Source organism: Gorilla gorilla, chromosome 16 (genome assembly GCF_029281585.2).
Source record: "Gorilla gorilla gorilla isolate KB3781 chromosome 16, NHGRI_mGorGor1-v2.1_pri, whole genome shotgun sequence".
Classification (NCBI taxonomy): Eukaryota; Metazoa; Chordata; class Mammalia; order Primates; family Hominidae; genus Gorilla; species Gorilla gorilla.
This window is the reverse complement of record NC_073240.2, coordinates 60,233,711-60,257,148: the sequence shown is the minus strand read 5'-3', so window position 1 is coordinate 60,257,148 and position 23,438 is coordinate 60,233,711. Positions and strand designations below refer to the sequence as shown.

Sequence of the window (23,438 nt, the reverse complement as noted above, 5' to 3'; positions counted from 1 at the left end):
AAAAAGCCCATTTAACTCTCCAAATTCTTAGGCAGATTAATAAGGTATTGTATTAGAAGTGCTCTGGGGTCTGGTGCGGTGGCTCACTCCTGTAATCGCAGCACTTTGGGAGACCGAGGCAGGAGGATTGCCTGAGCCCAGGAGTTTCAGACTAGCCTGGGCAACATGGTGAAACCCTGTCTCTACACACATTTTTTTTTTAATTAGCCAAGAGTTGTGGTGCACACCCCTGGTCCTAGCTATTCGGGAGGCTGAGGCAAGAGGACTGCTTGAACCTGGGAGGCAGAGGCTGCAGTGAGCCATGTTCCCACCACTGCACTCCAGCCTGAGCAACAGAGCAAGACCCTGTCTCAAAAAACAAATGAATAAAAATTTAAGAAAGAAGTGCTTTGAAGAATACAGGAAAGAATCCTACCTGACATTAACAAAGTATTCATGTTACTAGAAAGTAATATGAAAACAGAAGGTGTTAGACAGCTTATTACTTAAATACATTCTAGAATGAAAACTTAGAAAAGTAATTCCTTTGTAAAGTCAATAATGTTCCTGAATTTGTCATTTTGGAACAATATATCATCATGATGCATTTATTTTAAAAAAGATTATATCGTTATATATGGCATTGCTTCTCCATTATTTTCAATTCAATTCAAGAAACTTGTTTTTGCACACCTACTGTGTGCTGAGCATCAGGCATACCTTCAGGGAGCTCAGCTGCAGCAAGAAAAACTAAAGGGTGGAAAGTGCATTGTCCAGGTGCACACAATAAGCATGCTTCACACAAGCACGGAGCAGAAGCTAGCCACCTTGAAAAAGTGATGTCCCAAGTCCTCATTTATTTTTTCAAAGATATGGCCTATCTTTAAAAAATCTCCCTTCCCAAAACGGCTTGGAATAGGGACTTCTGTGGGAGCCTCAATGTGCCGTATAATGCAGTTTATGCAAAGGTGATGACAACCAATCCCCTGGGACATCTAAGCCCCCCAGACACGCCAGCATTGCCAGGAACCAGGAAAGAAACAGCTCTCCATGTTCCTCCTTCTCCAACTCTTCCTAGATTGGGAAGGATTTGGAAATGAGGAAGTATAATTTCAAATCACCTAGAGAAAGGCCCAACTACAGCAGAGCAGGGAATTATAAGGTAGTATTCCCCTACAGGGCTTTTTACCACAGTTCCAGCCTCATATATCAAATTGCCTTCTTCGCATTTCCACCATTTGATAGAAGTCTCTCCCTCCGATAGGCAGGAAGTCCTGTCAGCTCTATCTCCAAAATCACTCCAGAATCCATCTTCTTCTCCCCATCTCCACCACGCCATGCCTCTCCCTGAACCTTGAAGTAGCCCCCTAACTTGTCTCCCTGCTTCAATTCTTGCTCCCCTAAAATCCTTCTCCACGAAGTAGCCAGCGTGATCTTTTTCAAACATAAATCAGTCTGTATCCACAAGGACAAGGGCTTTTATCTGTGTTTTATTCACTAATGTAGCCCCAGCAACAAGAGTGTGAGTGGATTATTTAAATTCCTTGGCTGAACACTAAATAATGGCTTCCCATTTCCAGACTCCAAACTTCTTATCACAACCTTCAAGTCTCACGAGCTGCCCTTCCCCCAGCTCACAGCACTCCATCCACTGGTCCCCTTTCTGCTTCTTAAACGTGCCACGCCTCTTCCTGCTTATGGCCTTGGAACTTGCACTTCCCTCGCTCTGGAGTGGTCCCCCTGGGTGTCTCCTCCCTCAACACCACCACCTTGGCTTGCCTGGCCCCATATGTCATTCCATTCTCAATTCACACGTCACCTTATTCCCTTACCATCCTTTTTTTTTTTTTTTTTTCTTATTTTTGAGATGGAGTCTCACTCTGTCACCCAGGCTGGAGTGCAATGGCACAATCTCAGCTCACTGCAACCTCCGCCTCCCGGGTTCAAGCAATTCTCCTGCCTCAGCCTCCCAAGTAGCTGGGAGTACAGGCACATGCCACCACACCCGGCTAATTTTTGTATTTTTAGTAGAGACAGGGTATCACCATATTGGTCAGTCTGGTCTTGAACTCCTGACCTCGTGATCTGCGCACCTCGGCCTCCCAAAAGTGCTGGGATTACAGGCATGACCCACCGCGCCTGGCCAACATCCTTTCTAAGACAGCCACACAGTCACTCTCCATCATATCCTCTCATCAGAGCACTTGACATCAGCTAACATCACCTTGGTTACTTAGCATTGACTGCCTGTACACCCCACTAAAGTGTGCAGCACGGCGAAGATCAGAGGCCTGTGTGCTTGGGCCGTTACTGCAGCCCCAGTGCCTCTAACAATGCCTGGCTGTTAGTGGGTTAGTGGATTAGTGAGTGATTTATCAATTAATTTAGCTCCATGTTCTAGGATCTGGTCTTCTGAGTTGAAGGCGTAGAGACTATCTCTAGCTGTCCATCCTGTCTTTGGTTTAAGCTGTTATCAATCCCTTTAATTTGAGCTGTTATCAATCTCTGGTTCCCAGACATGATCAGGTCCTCAAAGAGGACTCAGACAAGCTAAAATGTACTGGAGACAGAGCAGACACCAGAACACTAATTTATTCATTTACATTGAAAAACCTCTCTCAACAGAACTGAATAAATATTCCAATTCCATTCAATTTACTGTCTTCTCCCCCGAAGTCAAGGCATACAACAAGCCACATCTAGTAGGCAGAACGAAAACAAAATGAATTTGGATGATAATCACCAAAACCCCTCCGCTGATAAACCTGTTTCAATAGAACCAGATCACAGAGCTGCAGGCTGAAATTCCCTTTTTCAGTAAAATGCATGAAGTCCAGTAGCCGAAACTCTTCCCTCATTGGCAGTACTGGAAGCACACTGAACCAAGGTCCTGTATGTTAGTCCAACTACATGTTAACATCACTGTCTACGCCCCTGCTTTGCCATGTTAGTAAAGCCCAATGCTGCACTCATCGCTCAAGTTCAAAAACTCCAGTAGTCCTTTTGCAAATTATTAAACTAGCAAACTATGTATGATATATTCAATTAGATGAGGGCTTGATACAGTTTCCCATAACCCAACTAGGATAAAGCCAACATTCCAAGCCAGAAGGACATCATGAAGTTGAGCACATGGGAACTAAAGTAGGTCCGCAGATTCTAACCAGCCAGGTGGCAGACCCCACTGCATGGTTCCCAAAGGCCAGGGACACAGCTAAAGCCATAAAAAGACACGGGGGTCCAAACTACTTCCCCTAGCCATCAAACTGGCATGGAAAGGAAAGCTTACCACCAATAAAAGGACCATGGACTGCTCACCAGGGCTCGGCTTCCAGGGACTGATAACGGCTTAAACCAAAGACAGTATGGATAACCCAGACATGTATAATTCATAGTTGACTATATTATTTCCTCTAAATTTATAATGATGATGATCATTGGTGGAAAGTTTCTGAGGAATAAATAATTAATAAGCTTCTCCATATCACAAGGCAAACCGCTAACAGACACTGTGGATGGAGATGTATTAAAACAATAAATTCTTCCATTCAACATTTATCAAGCACTTACTGTGTACTAGTATACAAGAGTCATCTGTTTTGACATTGGAATCTGCTGAAAGAATATAAGCAATAATTATAGGGTTCTGGAAGGGGCAAGGAGACCCAGAGCTCTTGATTATGAAACATTTATTGAGCTCCTAATATGTCTTAGACATTGGTAGGTGTTGAAAATAGAAATATTAAGACTCTGTTCTAGCTCTTCAGGATCACATAGGGTAATGGTTTGACAATATATTTTACTTTTTTTCCAGTGTATAACTGTACAAAGCCACATGACAGAAAATCATAAAGACTTATCTAGGCAAATTTGCCAAGATACAGTGTTAAAATATCTCGATTTGACTAGTTCTATCAGGGTCTAGGAGTAAGTTTCACATCCTAAGAATGGCTTCAGCTTTACTTTTGTAATATAAAATCACCTGCAGGGATGATTCCCAAAAACCAAATAACCCAGTAAAATTTTACTGCGTGAACTGAAAAACAGCTATAAACCAGCAATAATAATAATAATAAAAACCCAGGCAATTTACAGAAGATATTCTTCAAGAATCTATAAATAAAAAATACACCTTTTACATCATTGAAATACAATTTAAATATCTTCACACCTCTGTTTTAAAACTGATACTACAAGTATGAGGTTATTTTGTTCTTTGTTTTGTTTTTTGTTTGCTTTTGCTTTTTTTTTTTTTTGAGTCAGAGTCTCACTCTGTTGCCCAGGCTGGAGGGCAGTGGCACGATCTCAGCTGACTATAACCTCCGCCTCCTGGGTTCAAGTGATTCTCCTCCCTCAGCCTCCCAAGTAGCTGGGGTTACAGGCACCCGCCACCACGCCCAGCTAATTTTCGTATTTTTAGTAGAGATGGGGTTTCACCATGTTGGCCAGGCTGGTCTTGAACTCCTGATCTCATGATCCGCCCACGTTGGTCTCCCAAAGTGCTGGGATTACAGGCATGAGCCACCACGCCCGGCCAAGTATCAGTTTTATATTATGCCCACTCTCCCAATTTTTTTATTTATTTAGAGATGGAGTCTTGCTCTGTCAGCCAGGCTGGAGTACAGTGGCATGATCCTGGCTCACTGCAACCTCCACCTCCCAGGTTCAAACAATTCTCCTTCCTCAGCCTCCAAAGTAGCTGGGATTACAGGCACATGCCATCAGGCCCAGCTAATTTTTATATATATTTTTAGGAGAGATGGGGTTTCACCATGTTGGCCAGGCTGGTCTCGAACTCCTGACCTCAAGTGATCCACCCACCTTGGCCTCCCAAAGTGATGGGATTACAGGCATGAGCCACCGTGCCTGGTGCCAATTTTTATATTACTTATAAATGAAGACTTCCTTTTAGTACTTTTAAAATTTACTCTACATCATTGTTACGGACTGAATGTTTGTGTCCTCCAAAAATTCATATGTTGACCAAGCGTGGTGGCTCATGCCTGTAATCCCAGCACTTTGGAAGACCAAGGCAGGAGGATTACTTGAGCCCAAGAGGTTGAGGCTGCAGTGAGCCATGATCATACCACTGCATTCCAGCCTGAATGACAGAGCAAGACCCAGTCTAAAAAAAAAAAAAAATTATATGTTAAACTCCTAACCCTTGATGTGATGGTATTAGGAGGTGGGGCCTATAAGAGGTGATTAGGTCATGAGGGTAGAACCTTCATGAATGGGATTAGTACCTTAAAAGAAGGTCTTGCTTCTGCTCTCTACTTTCTGCCATGCAAGGATACAAAAAGACGACCATCTACAATTCACGCAGCAGGGTCTCACCAGACACTGGATCTGCCAGCATTTTGATCTTGGACTTCCCAGTCTCCAGAATCATGAAAAAGAAATTTCTGTTGTTTAAGCTACCCAGTCTACGGTAATTTGTCATAGCAGCCTAAACTAAGACAATCATGATTTCATTTTAATGAAGTTTGGCTATAAGACAGTAATTCTGATCTGTCATCAAGCATCCTAACATGTTTAGGTAGACATGCTTAAGTTCATAATACATATAAATCAATATAATTAGTATTTCACATTGGAGTCTTAAATTTTTAAACTTCCTTGTTGTTACTTTGTCATTATATATAGTTACTACCAGTTACAAAAAAAGTAAACACTCAAATACAAACTAAATTTTTTGCCAAATTTAGATTTTACTCAGTTTTCCCTGTCTATCACGGAAATCATCACTTGCAAAACTGCACACTCCAAAAATACATGTAAATATAAAAGAGTGCTGTCTGGTTAAGGCAAGAATAACCATTATATAAAATGTGTTTCGGATGTTGGGAAAACAGCAAAATTGAAATTACTTTCTCACTGCATTGTAAATTTTTCAAAAATCATCTTAAAGAAACATGTTTAGGCCAGGCATGGTGGCTCATGCCTATAATTCCAGCACTTTGGGAGGCCATACATAACTGGTTGGTCACTTAAGGACAGGAGCTCAAGACCAGCCTGGCCAACATGGTGAAACCCTGTCTCTGCTAAAAATACAAAAATCAGCCGGGTGTGGTAGTGTGCCTGAAATTCCAGCTACTTGGGAGGCTGAGGCATGAGAATCGCTTGAACCTGGGAGGCGGAGGTTGCAGTGAGCTGAGATCACACGACTGCACTCCAGCCTGGGTGAGGGAGTGAGACCTTGTCTCAAAAAAAAAAAAAAAAAAAAAAAAAGGTTTGGGAAAAAATAATTATCAAAAGCCTAAACAATTGATGACTTCAGATTCCTTAGGTAGATTTTTTGATACAGCTGATTATTGAAGCAATTCAAGTGATCTCTCATCAAAGCAAGGATGGGTCAGGGGAGAACTCAGTGAGAACTAAAGCCAGAATTATCTAGTTTCATAAACAAGTTCTTCCTGAAACTCAGAAAGCAAAGAATGGCTGAATAGCACAGCCTGTCACATTTGAGAGTCGATTATAGAAGATCAGGTTCTAGAAGAGCTTCTAAGAGGTAAAGTAGAAAAGAGAAAAGAGCATATTTTTGGAGTTTTGCCACATGGGTTTATTCTCAGCACTGCCACTAACTGGCCTTGATACCTCAGACCACTTCATTCAGCCTATCTGAAAAGGATGTTCTTTGCATTGATAACCTCATAGTCCCTTCTAGTCCTTTTTGCTACCAGCATATCTACAACTGGCTTCACTCTGTACTGGGCATTTATTCACTTAATAAGTATTTGCTGAGGTTTGAATGATGGCGCCCCCTCCAAAAATCATGTTGAACTTAATCCCCATTGTGGTGGTATTAAGAGGCGTGGTATTTCGGGAGGTGATTAAGTCATGAGGGCTCCACCCTGAATGGACTGGGGCCCTTATAAAAAGGGTTTATGGGAGGAGGTCCACTCTGTTCAATCCTTTTGCAATGTGAGGACACAGGATTCGTCATTCTTGCCCTTCCACCTTCTGCCATGTAAGCATGCAGCAAGAAGACCCTCACCAGATGCCGAATGCCAGTGCCTTTGGCTTGGACTTCCCAGCCTCCAGAACTGTGAGAAATAAATTTCTGTTCTTTATAAATTACCCAATCTCAGGTATTTTGTTATAGCAACACAAATATACTATGACAGCATTCACAGCATTTTGCTCCAAATATTGTACTAGACAATGCAAAGATGAGGAAGACAAGGTTCCTCTCTTTTTGAGAGGCTTGTAAAGTAACAATGTTAGTCCTATTCAATAAACGCTATAGTAAGAGTGGCATGAGTTCAGTGTCCAGGATACACTGAGGGAAAGGAAACTGGGGGCATGAGAGGAACTGGCAAGGAGGGCTTCCTAAAATGAAGGAACTGTTAAATAGCATCAGTGGCCCAGCTGAAGATGGAAATTATGTATTTAAAATGGTTCTGGCTGGGCACTGTGGCTTATGCTTGTAATCCCAACACTTTGGGAGGCCAAGGTGAGAGGACTGCTTGGGCCCAGGAGTTCAAGACCAGCCTGGGCAACATAGCAAGACCTTGTCTCTAAAAAAATAAAATAAAATAAAGTGGTTCTGGCCATTGGAGTAGTACGTGGCAGCTACCAAATAGGAAATTATTCCCTGGATCCGACAGTTGCAGCTAAAACACTATCACCTCTTACGTTGACAGAAAAAATTAAGACCAGGATTTCCTAAGGGTAGAGTTACACTGTGCTTTTACCTGGAGGGGATGGTAATGTCAGAATAGACTGACTCCCATCTCTAGTCTTCCCCCACCCCCATAAGCAAAGGGAACAGAGCTGAGTTCCCACAGGAAAGTGCTGGGTATTCTAAGAATGGGGAAGTAACACAATTTTCTAATGTGAAACATGGGAAAAGTTTGTATTTTTTGTAACATACCCTAGCACCCTCTTATCTGCAGGGGACACGTTCCAAGACTTCCTGTGGATGCCTGACACTGCAGATAGTACCAAACCCTACATATACTATGTTTTTTTGATCTGATAATCAAGACATCTACTAAGTGACTAACGGGCAGGTAGCATAAACAGTGTGGACAAAGTAGTGATTCACGTCCCACCCAGGCCGGGTGGTGAGAGATTTCATCACGCTACTCAGAATGGCACACAATTTAAAACTTATCAATTGCTTATTTATGGAATTTTCCATTTAATATTTCCATATCATGGTTGGCCACAGGTAACTGAAATTGCGGAGAGTGAAGCCACAGATAAGGGGGCCTACTGTACTTCTTTGCCAGTGGTTGAGGGGATGGGAACCTGAGAATTCTTATTGATCCCCATCACTTGGATTTTACCTGTCGTTAGATTTAGGTGCAGCAGAGCTATCAGTCTCTTGATAAATCTGAAATCCCTTTCAAAACTGAAATGTTCAAGTTGGGGTTCTTCGATTTTGTACAGTTGTCAACTTAGGGTTGCTTAGTTTTTAGCCTCTGGGATAAAACTGACTCAGCACCCAAAAATAAAACTGAAAAGATCATTCTTAATATAGATACCAGCATCCAAAGACAAGTATATTATTTACAGCAATTTTGTAAACTTTCTACATTCCTCTCAGGTCACTGCACTTCTTTAGTTGCAGGTAATTGGACCTGACTAACTTAAGGGGGTTAATGGAAATTATTGGACAACATACCAAGACTCCTGTCTCTACAAAAAATAAAATAATTAGCTGGGCATGGTGGCCTGTGCCTGTAGTCTCAGCTCCTCAGGAGGCTGAGGTGGGAGGATCACCTGAAACCAGGAGTTAGAGGCTACAGTGAGCTATGATCATACCACTGCACAGCCAGACCCCGTCTCCAGAAAACATTAAAAAAAAAAAAAAAAAGGAATGGGGAAAGGAGCACACAATCAACAGGGAAGCTGGGTTATGCAGGTTGAGAAGAAGACACAAAGACTATTTCCTGAGGTCCAAGCAGCAGGAACTACTAGCGAGTATCCCGCAGGCAAAGTGGCTGCAAGGAAGGTACTATGGCCATTTCCAGTCTTTGAATCAGCCAGCTCAGGTTTTCGTTATGTTTTGGTTTGGTTTGGTTTGGTTTGGTTTTAGTTTTGAATGTAGCATCTCCTTCTGTTACCCATGCTGGAGTACCCTGGCATGACTACGGCTCACTGCAGCAACCTCCCAGGTTCAACGATTCCTCCCACCTCGGCCTCCCAAAGCGCTGGGATTACAGGTATGAGCCACCGCGCCCAGCCCAGCCTGCTCAGGTTTTAAATTCCAGGAAGGGAGGGTCTCAGTGCTCTAGCCTGAGTTATGGGCCCCAACCCCCTTTAGCTAAAAAGGGGATAAGGCAACCTGATTATTAGCCATCCCAGTTTGTATTCAATGAAAGAAAGGTAAATCCAAAAAGAAATCAAATTGCTGTGACCAAAAGAAATCTGGAATGGATACCATAAGGCACCAAAGCAACACAGACCCATTGCACTGTCTTACTAACAAATACACAGTCATTTTCTTTAACCATCATAAGAAGTATCCACTAGAACTCTTAGAACCCTGAAGACAAATGCACTTCAATTAGGATATAATTCTGAGTGAATCCTTGTCCTTAGTAAACATATGTGAGAATCTCAAAGAACAGTGAAATTTGATAACTATGTAGGTAGGCCAGAGCCAAGAGGCACAAGCTTGGTGAGAATTATCAAAAAAAGGAGACCAGGTACACTGGCTCGTGCCTATAATCCCAGCACTTTGGGAGGCAGAGGCAGAGGCTGGGCAACACAGCAAGACCTCATCTCTACCAAAAAAAAAATAAGAAAAATTAGCAGGGCATGGTAGCACATGTCTGTAGCCCCAGCTACTTAGAGGCTGAAGTGGGAGGATCACTTGAGCCCAGGAGTTTGAGGCTGCAGTGAGTTATGATTGCACCACTGCACTCCAGCCTGGGTAACAGAGGTTTTGTCTCTCCAAAAAAAAGAACATGAATTATGCAAACAGTAGTCACAAAGGAGATGGAATACCTGTACTGATACCAGACAAAACAGACTTCAAGAGAAGAAACATTACAAGAGACACAGAGAGACTTTTTATGGCAAAAGGGTCAATGCATCAGGTAGATATATGCAATTATAAATGTATATGAGCCTAACAACAGTGCCTAAATACATGAAGCAAAAACTGACAAAACTGGAAGAAGAAACAGACAATTCAGCAATAAGAGTTGGATATTTCAATAACTAATAGAACAAGAAAGAAAATCAGTAAGAATACAAAAGGCCACCAAACAAGTCTCAAAAAATGTAAAGAGATTAAAAATATACAAAGTATGTTCTCAGCCAAGTGTGGTGACTCATGTCTGTAATCCTACCACTTTGAGAAGCTGAGGCAGGAGGATCACTTGAGCCCAGAAGTTCAAGACCAGCCTGGGCAACATGGCAAAACCTTGTCTCTACAAAAAATTAGCTGGGTGTGGTGGCATGCACCTGCAGTTCCAGCTACTCAGGAGGCTGAGATGGAAGAATCACCTGAGCCCAGGAGGTTGAGGCTGCAGTGAGCTGTAATAGAGCCACTGCACTATACCAGCCTAGGTGACAGACTGAGACCCTGTCTCAAAAAAAGAAAAAAAAGGAGGGTGTTCCAATATGGCCAAATAGGAACAGCTCTGGTCTGCAGCTCCCAGCATGATCAATGCAGAAGACGGGTGATTTCAACAAAGCTGGATGGAGAATGACCTTGATGAGTTGACAGAAGTAGGCTTCAGAAGGTCAGTAATAACAAAGTTCTCTGAGCTAAAGGAGCATGTTCTAACCCATTGCAAGGAAGCTAAAAATCTTGAAAAAAGATTAGACGAATAGCTAACTGGAATAAACAGTGTAGAGAAGACCTTAAATGACATGATGGAGCTGAAAACCATGGCACGAGAACTCTGTGATGCATGCACAAGCTTCAATAGCCGATTCAATCAAGTGGAAGAAAGGGTATCAGTGATTGAAGACAAAATTAATGAAATAAAGGAAGAAGACAAGGTTAGAGAAAAAAGAGTAAAAAGAAATGAATAAAGCCTCCAAGAAATATAGGACTATGTGAAAAGACCAAATCTACATTGGATTGTTGTACCTGAAAGTGATGGGGAGAATGGAACCAAGTTGGAAAACACTCTTCAGGATATCATCCAGGAGAATTTCCCCAACCTAGCCAAGCCAACATTCAAATTCAGGAAATACAGAGAACACCACAAAGATACTCCTCGAGAAGAGCAACCCCAAGACACTTAATTGTCAGATTCACAAGGTTGAAATGAAGGAAAAAGTGTTAACGGCAGCCAGAGAGAAAGGTTGAGTTACCCATAAAGGTAAGTCCGTCAGACTAACAGCAGATCTCTCGGCAGAAACCCTACAAGCCAGAAGAGAGTGGGGGCCAATAATCAACATTCTTAAAGAAAAGAATTTTTTCCACCCAGAATTTCATATCCAGCCAAACTAAGCTTCATAAGCGAAGGAGAAATAAAATCCTTTACAGACAAGCAAATGCTGAGAGATTTTGTCACCACCAGGCCTGCCTTACAAGAGCTCCTGAAGGAAGCACTAAACATGGAAAGGAACAACCGGTACCAGCCACTGCAAAAACATGCCAAATTGTAAAGACCATTGATGCTGTGAAGAAACTGCATCAACTAACGGGCAAAATAACCAGTGAACATCATAATGACAGGATCAAATTCACACATAATAATCTTAACCTTAAATGTAAGTGGGCTAAATGCCCCAATTAAAAGACACAGACTGGCAAATTGGATAAAGAGTCAAGACTCATCAGTGTGCTGTATTCAGGAGACCCATCTCATGTGCAAAGACACACACAGGCTCAAAATAAAGGGATGGAGGAAGATCTACCAAGCAAATGGAAAGCAAAAAAAAAGCAGGGGTTGCAATCCTAGTCTCTGATAAAACAGACTTTAAACCAACAAAGATCAAAAGAGACAAAGAAGGCCATTATATAATGGTAAAGAGATCAATTCAACAAGAAGAGCTAACTATCCTAAATATATATGCATCCAATACGGGAGCACCCAGATTCATAAAGCAAGTCCTTAGAGACCTACAAAGAGACTTAGACTCCCACACAAGAATAATGGGAGACTTTAACACCCCACTGTCAATATTAGACAGATCAATGAGACACAAGGTTAACAAGGATATCCAGGACCTGAACTCAGCTCTGCAACAGGCAGACCTAATAGACATCTACAGAACTCTCCACCCCAAATCAACAGAATATACATTCTTCTCAGCACCACATCACACTTATTCTAAAATTGACCACATAATTGGAAGTAAAGCACTCCTTAGAAAATGTAAAAGAACAGAAATCACAACAAACTGTCTCTCAGACCACAGTGCAATCAAATCAGAACTCAGGATTAAGATACTCATTCAAAACTGCCCAACTACAGGTAAACTGAACAACTTGCTCCTGAATGACTACTGGGTACATAACAAAATAAAGGCAGAAATAAAGATGTTGAAACCAATGAGAACAAAAACACAACGTACCAGAATCTCTGGGACACATTTAAAGCATTGTGTAGACAGAAATTTATAGCACTAAATGCCCACAAGAGAAAGCAGGAAAGATCTAAATTTGACACCCTAACAACACAATTAAAAGAACTAGAGAAGCAAGAGCAAACACATTCAAAAGCTAGCAGAGGCAAGAAATAACTAAGCTCAAAGCAGAACTGAAAGAGACAGAGACACAAAAAACCCTTCAAAAAAATCAATGAATCCAGGAGCTGGGTTTTTTTTTTTTTAAACATCAACAAAATTGATAGACTGCTAGCAAGACTAATAAAGAAGAAAAGAGAGAAGAATCAAATAGATGCAATAAAAAATGGTAAAGGGGATATCACCACTGATCCCACAGAAATACAAACTACTATCAGAGAATACTATAAACACCTCTACACAAATAAACTAGAAAATCTAGAAGAAATGGATAAATTCCTGGACACACACACCCTCCCAAGACTAAACCAGGAAGAAGCTGAATATCTGAATAGACCAATAACAGGCTCTAAAATTGAGGCAATAATAAATAGGCCACCAACCAAAAAAAGTCCAGGATCAGACGGATTGACAGCCGAATTCTACCAGAGGTACAAAGAGGAGCTAGTACCATTCCTTCTGAAACTATTCCAATCAGTAGAAAAAGAGGGAATCCTCCCTAACTCATTTTATGAGGCCAGCATCTTCCTGATACCAAAGGCTGGCAGAGACACAACAAAAAAAGAGAATTTTAGGCCAATATCCCTGATGAACATCAATGTGAAAATCCTCAATAAAATACTGGCAAACCGAATCCAGCAGCACATCAAAAAGCTTATCCACCAAGATCAAGTTGGCTTCATCCCTGGGATGCAAGGCTGGTTCAATATACACAAATCAATAAACATAATCCATCACACAAACAGAACCAATGACAAAACCCACATGATTATCTCAATAGATGCAGAAAAGGCCTTTGACAAAATTCAACAGCCCGTCGTGCTAAAAACTCTCAATTGACTAGGTATTGATGGAACGTATCTCAAAATAATAAGAGCTATTTTATGACAAACCCACAGCCAATATCATACTGAATGGGCAAAACTGGAAGCATTTCCTTTGAAAACCGGCACAAAACAAGGATGCCCTCTCTCACCACTCCTGTTCAACATGGTGTTGGAAGTTCTGGCCAGGGCAATCAGGCAAAAGAAATAAATAAAGGGTGTTCAATTAGGAAATGAGGAAGTCAAATTGTCCCTGTTTGCAGATGACATGATTGTATATTTAGAAAACCCCATCATCTCAGCCCAAAATCTTCTTAAGCTGATAAGCAACTTCAGGAAAGTCTCAGGATACAAAATCAATGTGCAAAAATCACAAGCATTCCTATACACCATTAACAGACAAACACAGAGCCAAATCATGAGTGAACTCCCATTCACAATTGCTACAAAGAGAATAAAATACTTAGGAATCCAACTTACAAGGGATGTGAAGGACCTCTTCAAGGAAAAACTACAAACCACTGCTCAACGAAATGAAAGAGGACACAAACAAATGGAAGAATATTCCATGCTCATGGATAGGAAGAATCAATATCGTGAAAATGGCCACACTGCCCAAAGTAATTTATAGATTCAATGCCATCCCCACCCAGCTACCAATGACTTTCTTCACAGAATTGGAAAAAACTGCTTTAAAGTTCATATGGAACCAAAAAAGAGCCTGCATTGCCAAGACAATCCTAAGCAAAAAGAACAAAGCTGGAAGCATCATGCTACCTGACTTCAAACTATCCTACAAGGCTATAGTAACCAAAACGGCATGGTACTGGTACCAAAACAGACATATAGACCAACGGAACAGAATAGAGGCCTGAGAAACAATACCACACATCTACAACCATCTGATCTTTGACAAACCTGACAAAAACAAGAAATGGGGAAAGGATTCCCCATTTAATAAATGGTGCTGGGAAAACTGGCTAGCCATATGCAGAAAGCTGAAACTGGATCCCTTCCTTACACCTTATACAAAAACTAATTCAAGATGGATTAAAGACTTAAATGTTAGACCTAAAAACCCCAAAAACCCTAGAAGAAAACCTAGGCAGTACCATTCGGGACATAGGCATGGGCAAGGACTTCATGCCTAAAACACCAAAAGCAATGGCAATAAAAGCCAAAATAGACAAATGGGATCTAATTAAACTAAAGAGCTTCTGCACAGCAAAAGAAACTACCATCAGAGTGAACAGGCAACCTACAGAATGGGAGAAAATTTTTGCAATCTACCCATCTGACAAAGGGCTAACATCCAGAATCTACAAAGAACTCAAACAAATTTACAAGAAAAAAACAAACAACCCCATCAAAAAGTGGGCAAAGGAAATGAACAGACACATCTCAAAAGAAGACATCTATGCAGCCAACAGACACACGAAAAAATGCTCATCATCACTGGTCATCAGAGAAATGCAAATCAAAACCACAAAGAGATACCATCTCACGCCAGTTAGAATGGCAATCATTAAAAAGTCAGGAAACAACAGATGCTAGCAAGGATGTGGAGAAATAGGAATGCTTTTACACTGTTGGTGGGAGTGTAAATTAGTTTAACCATTGTGGAAGACAGTGTGGCGATTCCTCAGGGATCTAGAACTAGAATTACCATTTGACTCAGCAATCCCATTACTGGGTATATACCCAAAGGATTGCAAATCATACTACTATAAATCATGCACATGTATGTTTATTGCAGCACTATTCAGAATAGCAAAGACTTGGAACCAACCCAAATGTCCATCAATGATAGACTGGATTAAGAAAATGTGGCACATATACACCATGAAATACTATGCAGCTATAAAAAAGGATGAGTTCATGTCCTTTGCAGGGACACGGATCAGGCTGGAAACCATCATTCTCAGCAAACTTTCTCAGCAAACTATCACAAGGACAGAAAACCAAACACCGCATGTTCTCATTCACAGGTGGGAACTGAACAATGAGATCACTTGGACACATGGCAGGGAACATCACACACCAAGGTCTGTCAGCAGACGGGGGGCTGGGGGAGGGATAGCATTAGGAGAAATACCTAATGTAAATGATGAGTTGATGGGTGCAGCAAACCAACATGGCACATGTATAACTATGTATCAAACCTGCACGTTGTGCACATGTACCCTAAAACTTACAGTATAATTTAAAAAAAAAAAGAAAAGAAAAGGAAAGAAAACAAAAAGGATGTTCTCTGCACTCAACCAAAAACCCTATAATTTGTATGGAACCACAAAAGACCGCAAATAGACAAAGCAACCCTGAGCAAGAACAAAACTAGGGCCAGGCGCAACGGCTCATGCCCGTAATCCCAGCACTTTGGGAGGCCGAGATGGGCGGATCACCTGAGGTCAGGAGTTGGAGACCAGCCTAGCCAACATGGTGAAACCCTGTCTCTACTAAAAATACAAAAATTAGCCTGGCATGATGACATGTGCCTGTAATCTCAGCTACTCAGCAGGCTGAGGCAGGAGAAACACTTGAACCTGGGAGGCTGAGGTTGCCGTGAGCCAATATCACGCCACTGCACTCTAGCCTGGGCAAAAGAGTGAGACTGTATCTCAATAAATAAATAAATAAATAAATAAGAACAAAGCCAGAGGCATCACACTACCAGACCTCAAAATATACTACATAGCTGTAGTAACCAAAACAGCATGGTACTGGCATAAAAACAGACACATAGAACAATGGAACAGAAAAGAGAACCTAGAAATTAATCCACGTATCTACAGCCATCTGATTTTGGACAAAGGTGCCAAGAACACTCACTGAGGGAAAGACAAATCTTCAATAAATGGTGCTGGGGAAGCTGGACATCCATATGCAGAAGAATTAAACTAGGCCCCCACCTCTCACCCAATACAAAAATAAACTCCAAATGGACAAAAGACCTAAATGTAAGGCCCAACATGATAAAACTACTGGAAGAAAACATAGGGGAAACACTTCAGGACACTGGTCTAGGAGAAGATTTTATTAATAAGACCTCAAAAGCACAGACAACAAAAGCAAAAATAAACAAATGGATTATATCAAACAAAAACGCTTCTGCACAATAAAGGAAGCAATCAACAAAGTGAAAAGACAATCTACAGGATGGGAGAAAAATACCTGCAAACTACTCAACCAATAGGGGATTAATATCCAGAATACAGAAGGAACTCAAACAACTCAATAGCAAAAAATATGCAATTTTTCAAATGGGTAAATGATTTGAACAAATATTTCTCAAAAGAAGACATACAAATGGCAAACAAATGTATGAAAAAAGGCCCAATATCACTAATTATCAGGGGAATGCAAATCAAAATCACAATGAGGTATCATCTCACTCCAGTTATAACCGCTATTACCAAAACACAAAAGGTAACACATGCTGGCAAGGATGCAGAGAAAAGGGAGCTCTTATACACTGTTGGCGGGAATGTAAACTAGTACAGCCACTATGGAGAAAAGTATGGAGGTTCCTCAAAAAACTACAAATAGAACTACCATATGATCCAGCAATCCCACTACTGGGAATTTATCCAAAGGAAAGGAAATCAGTATATTGAAGAGACATCTTCACCCCCATGTTTATTGCAGCACTATTCATAATAGCCAAGATATGGAATCAAACCTAGGTGTCCCACAATGGATGAATGGATAAAGACAATGTGGTGTATATACACAATGGAATACTATCAGCCATAAAAAAGAACAAAATTCTGTCTTTTGCAACAACACGGATAGAACAGCAGGACATTATGTTATGTGAAATAAGCCAGGAACAGAAAGTTAAACACTGCATGTTCTTACTCATATGTGAAAGCTAAAAAAAGTTGATCTCAAAGAAGTACAAATTAGAATAGAGAATACTAGAGGATGGGATGGGTAGGGGGAAGGGAAGGAGATACAGCAACTTGTTAAACGACACAAAATTACCTTGATCTGGTCACTGCATATTAGATGTATTGAAACATCACTATGTACCCCAAGAATATGTATAATTATTGTCTGTCAATTTTAAAATTTTAAAATTAATAACAAAAACAAAAAAAACCTGACAAAATTAATAAAACCAAAAGTTGGTTCCTTGAACAATCAGACACAGTATTAAGATGGCAACTCTCCCCAAATGGATCTATACATTATTTCTTTTTATTATTATTATTATTGTTATTTTTAGAGAAAGATAGGTTCTCACTATGTTGCTCAGGCTAGTCTCAAATTCCTGTGTTCAAGTGATTCTCCTACCTCTACCTCCCAAAGTGCTGGGATTACAGGTGTGAGCCACTGCAACCAGCCTTTTTAAAATCTATATGTGCAAAGCAATCTCTATCAAAGTCACTTTTTAATATAAACTGATAAGCTAATCCTAAAATTTAAACGACAATGCAAAGGACATAGACTAGTCCAAAACTACCTTTTAAAAAGAACTTACATTAGTTGCAAGTTGGAGAACTTACATTAGTTGCAAGTTGGAGAACTTAAATTAGTTGTAAGTTGGAGAACTTACATTACCTTATTTCAAAAATATACTCTAAAACTTGAAATCAAGACAATGTGGCATTGACATTAAGAAAATCATACAGAACAGTGGAATCCAGAAATAAACCCTTATATTTTATGTTCAATTGATTTTCAACAAAAGGACAAATGGGAAAAGGATAGATTTTCCTAGGATAGCGAGATGAAAAAAAAATTAACTTAGACCCTTACCTCACACCATATACAAAATTACCTCAAAATGATTCACAGACCTAAATGTATAAACTGAGAATCTTGAATTAAACATAGGAGAAAATCTTTGTGACCTTGAGTTAATAAGCAAATAGTTGTAAAGATGCAACACCAAAAGAATAAACCATTGAAGAAAAAAATTGATATTAGACTTCAATAAAACTAAAAATGTTCACACTTCAAAAGACACTATTAGGAAAATGAAAATATAAGCCACAGAATGGGAGAAAATATTTGTAGATCACATATCTGATAAGCGACTTGTATCTAAACTACATAAAAACTTTCATAAGTTATCAATAATATGACAAATAACCCAATATAAAAATGAATTCTGTTACATGCTACATTATGGATGGACCTTGAAAACATTATGCTAAGTGAAAAAAGCCAGACACAAAAGTACAAATTATTGTCTGATTCCACTTATATGAAGTAGCTAGAATAAGCAAATTCATAAGGACAGAAAATAGAATAGAGGTCACCAGGGGCTGAGGGGAAAGTGGAGTAGGGAGTTACTTTTTAATGGGAACAAAGTCTCAGTTTGGGATGATGGAAATCTTTTGGAAATAGACAGTAATAATGATTGCCCAACATTGTGAATGTACTTAATGTCATTAGATTATACACTTAAAATGGTTAAAATGGTAGCTTTTTTCCCCACAATGAAGAAAATCTAATTTTAAAAAAAATGGGTAGAAGACTTACATAGACATTTCACCAACAAAGACATACAAATGATCAATAAGCATATGAAAAGGTGTTCAAGATCATTAGTCATTAGGAAAATACAAATTAAAACCACAATGAGATACCACTACACATCCATTAGAATGACTATAATAAAAAAAGATAATGCCAAGTATTGCTGAGGGGGTAGAGAAACTGGAACCTTCATACATTGCTTGTGGGATTGTAAAATGTTATAGCCACTTTGGAAAATTATTTGGCTATGTTTTTTTTTTTTTTTGAGATGGAGTCTCGCTCTGTCGCCCAGGCTGGAGTGCAGTGGCATGGTCTTGGCTCACTGCAAGCTGCAGCTCCCGGGTTCACGCTATTCTCCTGCCTCAACCTCCCGAGTAGCTGGGACTACAGGCGCCCGCCACCTCACCCGGCTAATTTTTTGTGTTTTTAGTAGAGATGGGGTTTCACCGTGTTAGCCAGGATGGTCTCAATCTCCTGACCTTGTGATCCACCTGCCTCGGCCTCCCTAAGAGCTGGGATTACAGGCGTGAGCCACCGCGCCCTGCCAGCTATGTTTTAAAAAGTTAAACATAAGCTCACTATAAGACCCAGCAATTCTACTCCTAGTAATTTACCCAAGAGAAATAAAGACATATTTTCACATCAAAGACCTGTCACAAGTGTTCATAGCAGCTTTACTCATAAAAGCTAAGAACTGGAAACAAACCAAATGCCCATCAGTTCAAGAATGGTTAAACAGAATGTGGTATATCCAGAAAATAGAATATTACTCAGACATAAAAAGGAATATGATACATGCTAGGATATGTCTGAACCGCAGAAAGATTATGCTAAATGAGAGAGGCCAGGCTGGGCACAGTGGCTCACATCTGTAATCCCAGCACTTTGGGAGGCTGAGGCAGACAGATTGCTTGAGCCCAGGAGTTCAAGCCCTGTCTGGGCAACATAGTGAGACTATGTCTCTACAAAAAATACTATAGTATAGATGGACTTTGTAGTATTAAAAATACAAAAATTAGCTGGGCATGATTGTGCACACCTGTAGTCCCAGCTACTTGGGACGCCGATGCAGGAGGATCGGTTGAGCCTGGGAGGTCAAGGCTTCAGTGAGCCATGATTGCACAACTGCATTCAAAACAAACAAACAAACAAACAAAAAGAAAAGGAAAGAAAGAAGCCAGATGCGAAAGACCTCATACTGTAAGGTTTCCATTTATATGAAATGTCTGGAAAAGACCAATTTATAGAGACAGAAAGTAGATGAGTGGTTGCCTGGGCTGGGGTAGAAGTAGGAATTGATTGCAAACAGGCTTATGTGAATTTTGGGAAGGTGATGGCAGTGTCCTAAAATTGAATTGTGTTGAGGTTGCACAATTTTATAAATTTACTAAAAATCATTTAATTTTACACTTTTTGTGACACTTACATTATATCTCAATAAAGCTGTTAAAATAAATACATACATACAAATCTGACAATGGAAAAAAAAGAAATGAGGTTTAATTTTAGGAAGCATAATTCAGATATAATCTCCATCACAGGAAACAAAAGTTTTCCTTAATCTAGCCATATATCTATTATTCATATATTCAGTCATTACATGTGAAAGATATGAACATTGCGTAGTGAGGGAAACCCAAGCCCTAAATGATCTGAAGCTTTCTGAACTAAACTGTGTGGTCCCTGTGATTGCTCAATAAATAGCAGTAAATCTACCAATTCTAAAAATAGACAATATTGGCCTTTTATTGGTCTCATTTCAAAGAAAACTACAGCAGTAAAAAGGGGAGTCTGAGGAGCAATCCAAATGCCTAAATTGTTTGAGTAATGAACTGTATTACATATAATCATTATGACCTAGAAACATTTAATCTGAAGCAACAGAGTCTGACCTTAGTAATTGACTTAATAGCTGTCTTCAAAGATATGAAAGATTATAGAGTGAAACTATTTTGACTAGTTCTTCTCTCTCTTCATTAAGAGCCAAACAAAATAAAATCATTTAATAATCAGCAAGGTAAATTTAGATTAAACATAACACTAACAGTAACTGTTATCAAACACTGGAATAAATTTAATTAGGATATTTCTGCAAGCTGTCTCCTTGGCGATCATTAAGAATAGACAAGACAGACAGCTTTGTTCTAAATGCAGTACTGCCTGGGAGGTAGGAATTAGATGTGGGTGACCTCCTGACATGGAGCAATTCTGTGGAGAGGGACATAGGCCACCTGACTTTCACAAACCTTACCTCGATATCCCGATTAAGTTGCTTCACTATGGCAGTTATGTTTCTGATATGCTCCTCCAAGAAAAGCCTGGCCAAGCGGTCACCTCCCCCTTTGTTTTGCATTTTCTGCAAACTGTTGACAATGTCATCTTTAATCCGAAAGGCGTGCTCTACGAGGGCGGCGGTGGTTTTCTCATGGCAGAGGATCCTGTCTTCCAGCTGCTCCACGAGGCTTACAGACGAGTATGGTGCCATGGTCAGGGACTGGCTGTGTCGGGGCATGGTTCTCACTCGCCTGCAGAAGGGAACCATGAGGGTTGTTAATTGGGAAAAAATAATTTTTAAAGCCAGATTCAAAACTTCCCAGAGAAGTTTGGAAATACAAATTATCTATAACTACAAGCTAAATAGGGTTTGAGGCAGGATTTCTGCCTAAAAAAGTTTTCTTCACAAGCCGGGAAAGATCTTTAAATAATCATGCCCACAGACTTAAGTGTTTTAGAAGCGGTCTCCATGACTTCCAAGAGTAAGAGGCTGGCAGAGTTGGGTACACCGAGATGTCTCCCCAATATAATCTATGTTATCAAGATGAAGTTCATTAACAAAGTCTCCTAACATGCTCTCCTCCTCCTCCCTCTCTGAAACAGTGGTTACAAACTCAATGCCTACGTGGGTCAGGCAGGCGACATAAATGAGTGAAGCATACTACATATGAGGCAATAGGGAGTGTCAGGGACTTTAGAGAACTGGAAAGGGTATTTCCCAGCTAAAGGGAGCCACAGTTCTGCTCCACCCATGAGTGACCATCAGGGATTTCAGGTCCCTTTTTCCAGATGATCTGATATTTCTCAAGAAAAGCTAGCAAATCCAGACTTGTATGTGAAATCACTTGATTTTAAAATGTTAACGATTCATTTAAAAAGTATTTAAGGCCAGCACAGTGGCTCACACCTGTAATCCCAAAACTTTGGGTGGCTGAGGTGGGAGGATTGCTTGAGCCCAGGAGTTTAAGATCAGCCTGGGCAACACAACGAGACCCTATCTCTACAAAAAAAAATATTTAAAAATTAGCTGGGCATGGTGGCACATAACTATAGTCCCAGCTACTCAGGAGGCTAGGTGGGAGATCACCTAAGCCCAGGAGGTCAAGGCTGCAGTGAGCTGTGACTGTGCCACTGCTCTCCAGCCTGGGGAACAGAGTGAGACCCTGTCTCCAAAAAAAGTATTTAAGAACATGCTAGGCCAAGCAATGTACTTCATGAGCCAATTTTGGCCGATAGGCCCCTAATCTGCAACTTCTGATTTAAAAAGCTTAACAGGGATGTTAGCCTGAAGCCCCCAGAGTTATATTTCACTCTCAACAGGAAATTCAAGTCTACTGTAGGACTACTGTGAAATCTCTACTTCTTGGGGTCACTGAGTGGTCCACAGTATCCTATAAATTGAAAGTTAGAGGACACAATAGTGTTTCTCTTGCCCTTGAACAAAACCATTCTTCGATAATGTAACAGCCCAAGCTTTCATTTGTAACTATCACACCCACTAGCAGCCCCCATGGGATGAGTGGAAAGGAAAAGTATACCTTAGATGCATATTTTCCATATATTATACCTTTCCTTGGTGACACGAGAAGGAAATACAGTGCTCCGTTGGGCCATTTTCTTTTTAATAATTCACATCTGTTGAAAAAATAAGCACTAAATTATTTAACAGTTTATATCTAGAACTTAACCTCAAAAGCTTATTATTAAGTTGCTAAGTGGATCATAAATTAAGTTGAAACACTGATAAGTTATATTATTAAATGTTTTGTATCTTATATATGAAATAAACAGCATATGTTTACAAATAAGAAGAAAAGCAATCAAGCAAAATCAAAGCTTTTCTGAAATTAATACTGCTAAGCCTTGCAAGACAGACCAACAGGGACTGTACAATGGAGTTTCCTGAAGTTTCCTCACTCCAAATCTGCATCTCAAGCTTGAGAAACCACTTTTAACAGAAACTAGAGTGTTTAATAGGCTTATCCAATCTTATACTTCTCTGTAGAATTTTGCAGGAAACTACCTCAGTAAATTTGATCTCAGAAAATGTTTACTACTAATTCCATGGTAAATGGAGAGCACTTATTTCTAAATTAATCTCAAATAAAACAGCACATGATCAATGTGATCTGATTTGTGGGAAGATATCTATCCACCAAGGGAATGAGAAAGATATTCTTCATTAGAACTTGAAAACTTTATAATAAGATA

General features: G+C 40.2%; 1 protein-coding gene across 10 annotated transcripts in view; it reads right to left on the bottom strand.

Moving 5' to 3' along the window:
* FAM81A (family with sequence similarity 81 member A) overlaps positions 1-23,438 on the bottom strand; it is an 84,848-nt gene that overhangs the window by 41,787 nt on the left and 19,623 nt on the right. For 6 of the 10 annotated variants that reach the window (XM_019010748.4, XM_055363147.2, XM_019010750.3 and 3 more), the window contains 2 exons: positions 22,795-22,862; positions 21,205-21,478 (listed from right to left, as the gene is read on the bottom strand). In XM_019010748.4, the coding sequence (XP_018866293.1) occupies positions 21,205-21,478; positions 22,795-22,841 (321 nt within the window). In that variant the 5' untranslated portion in view covers positions 22,842-22,862. Of the gene's footprint in view, positions 1-21,204; positions 21,479-22,765; positions 22,863-23,438 lie in introns of all 10 variants that reach the window. The other 4 variants (XM_019010753.4, XM_055363150.2, XM_004056270.4 and 1 more) reach the window with 1 other exon arrangement.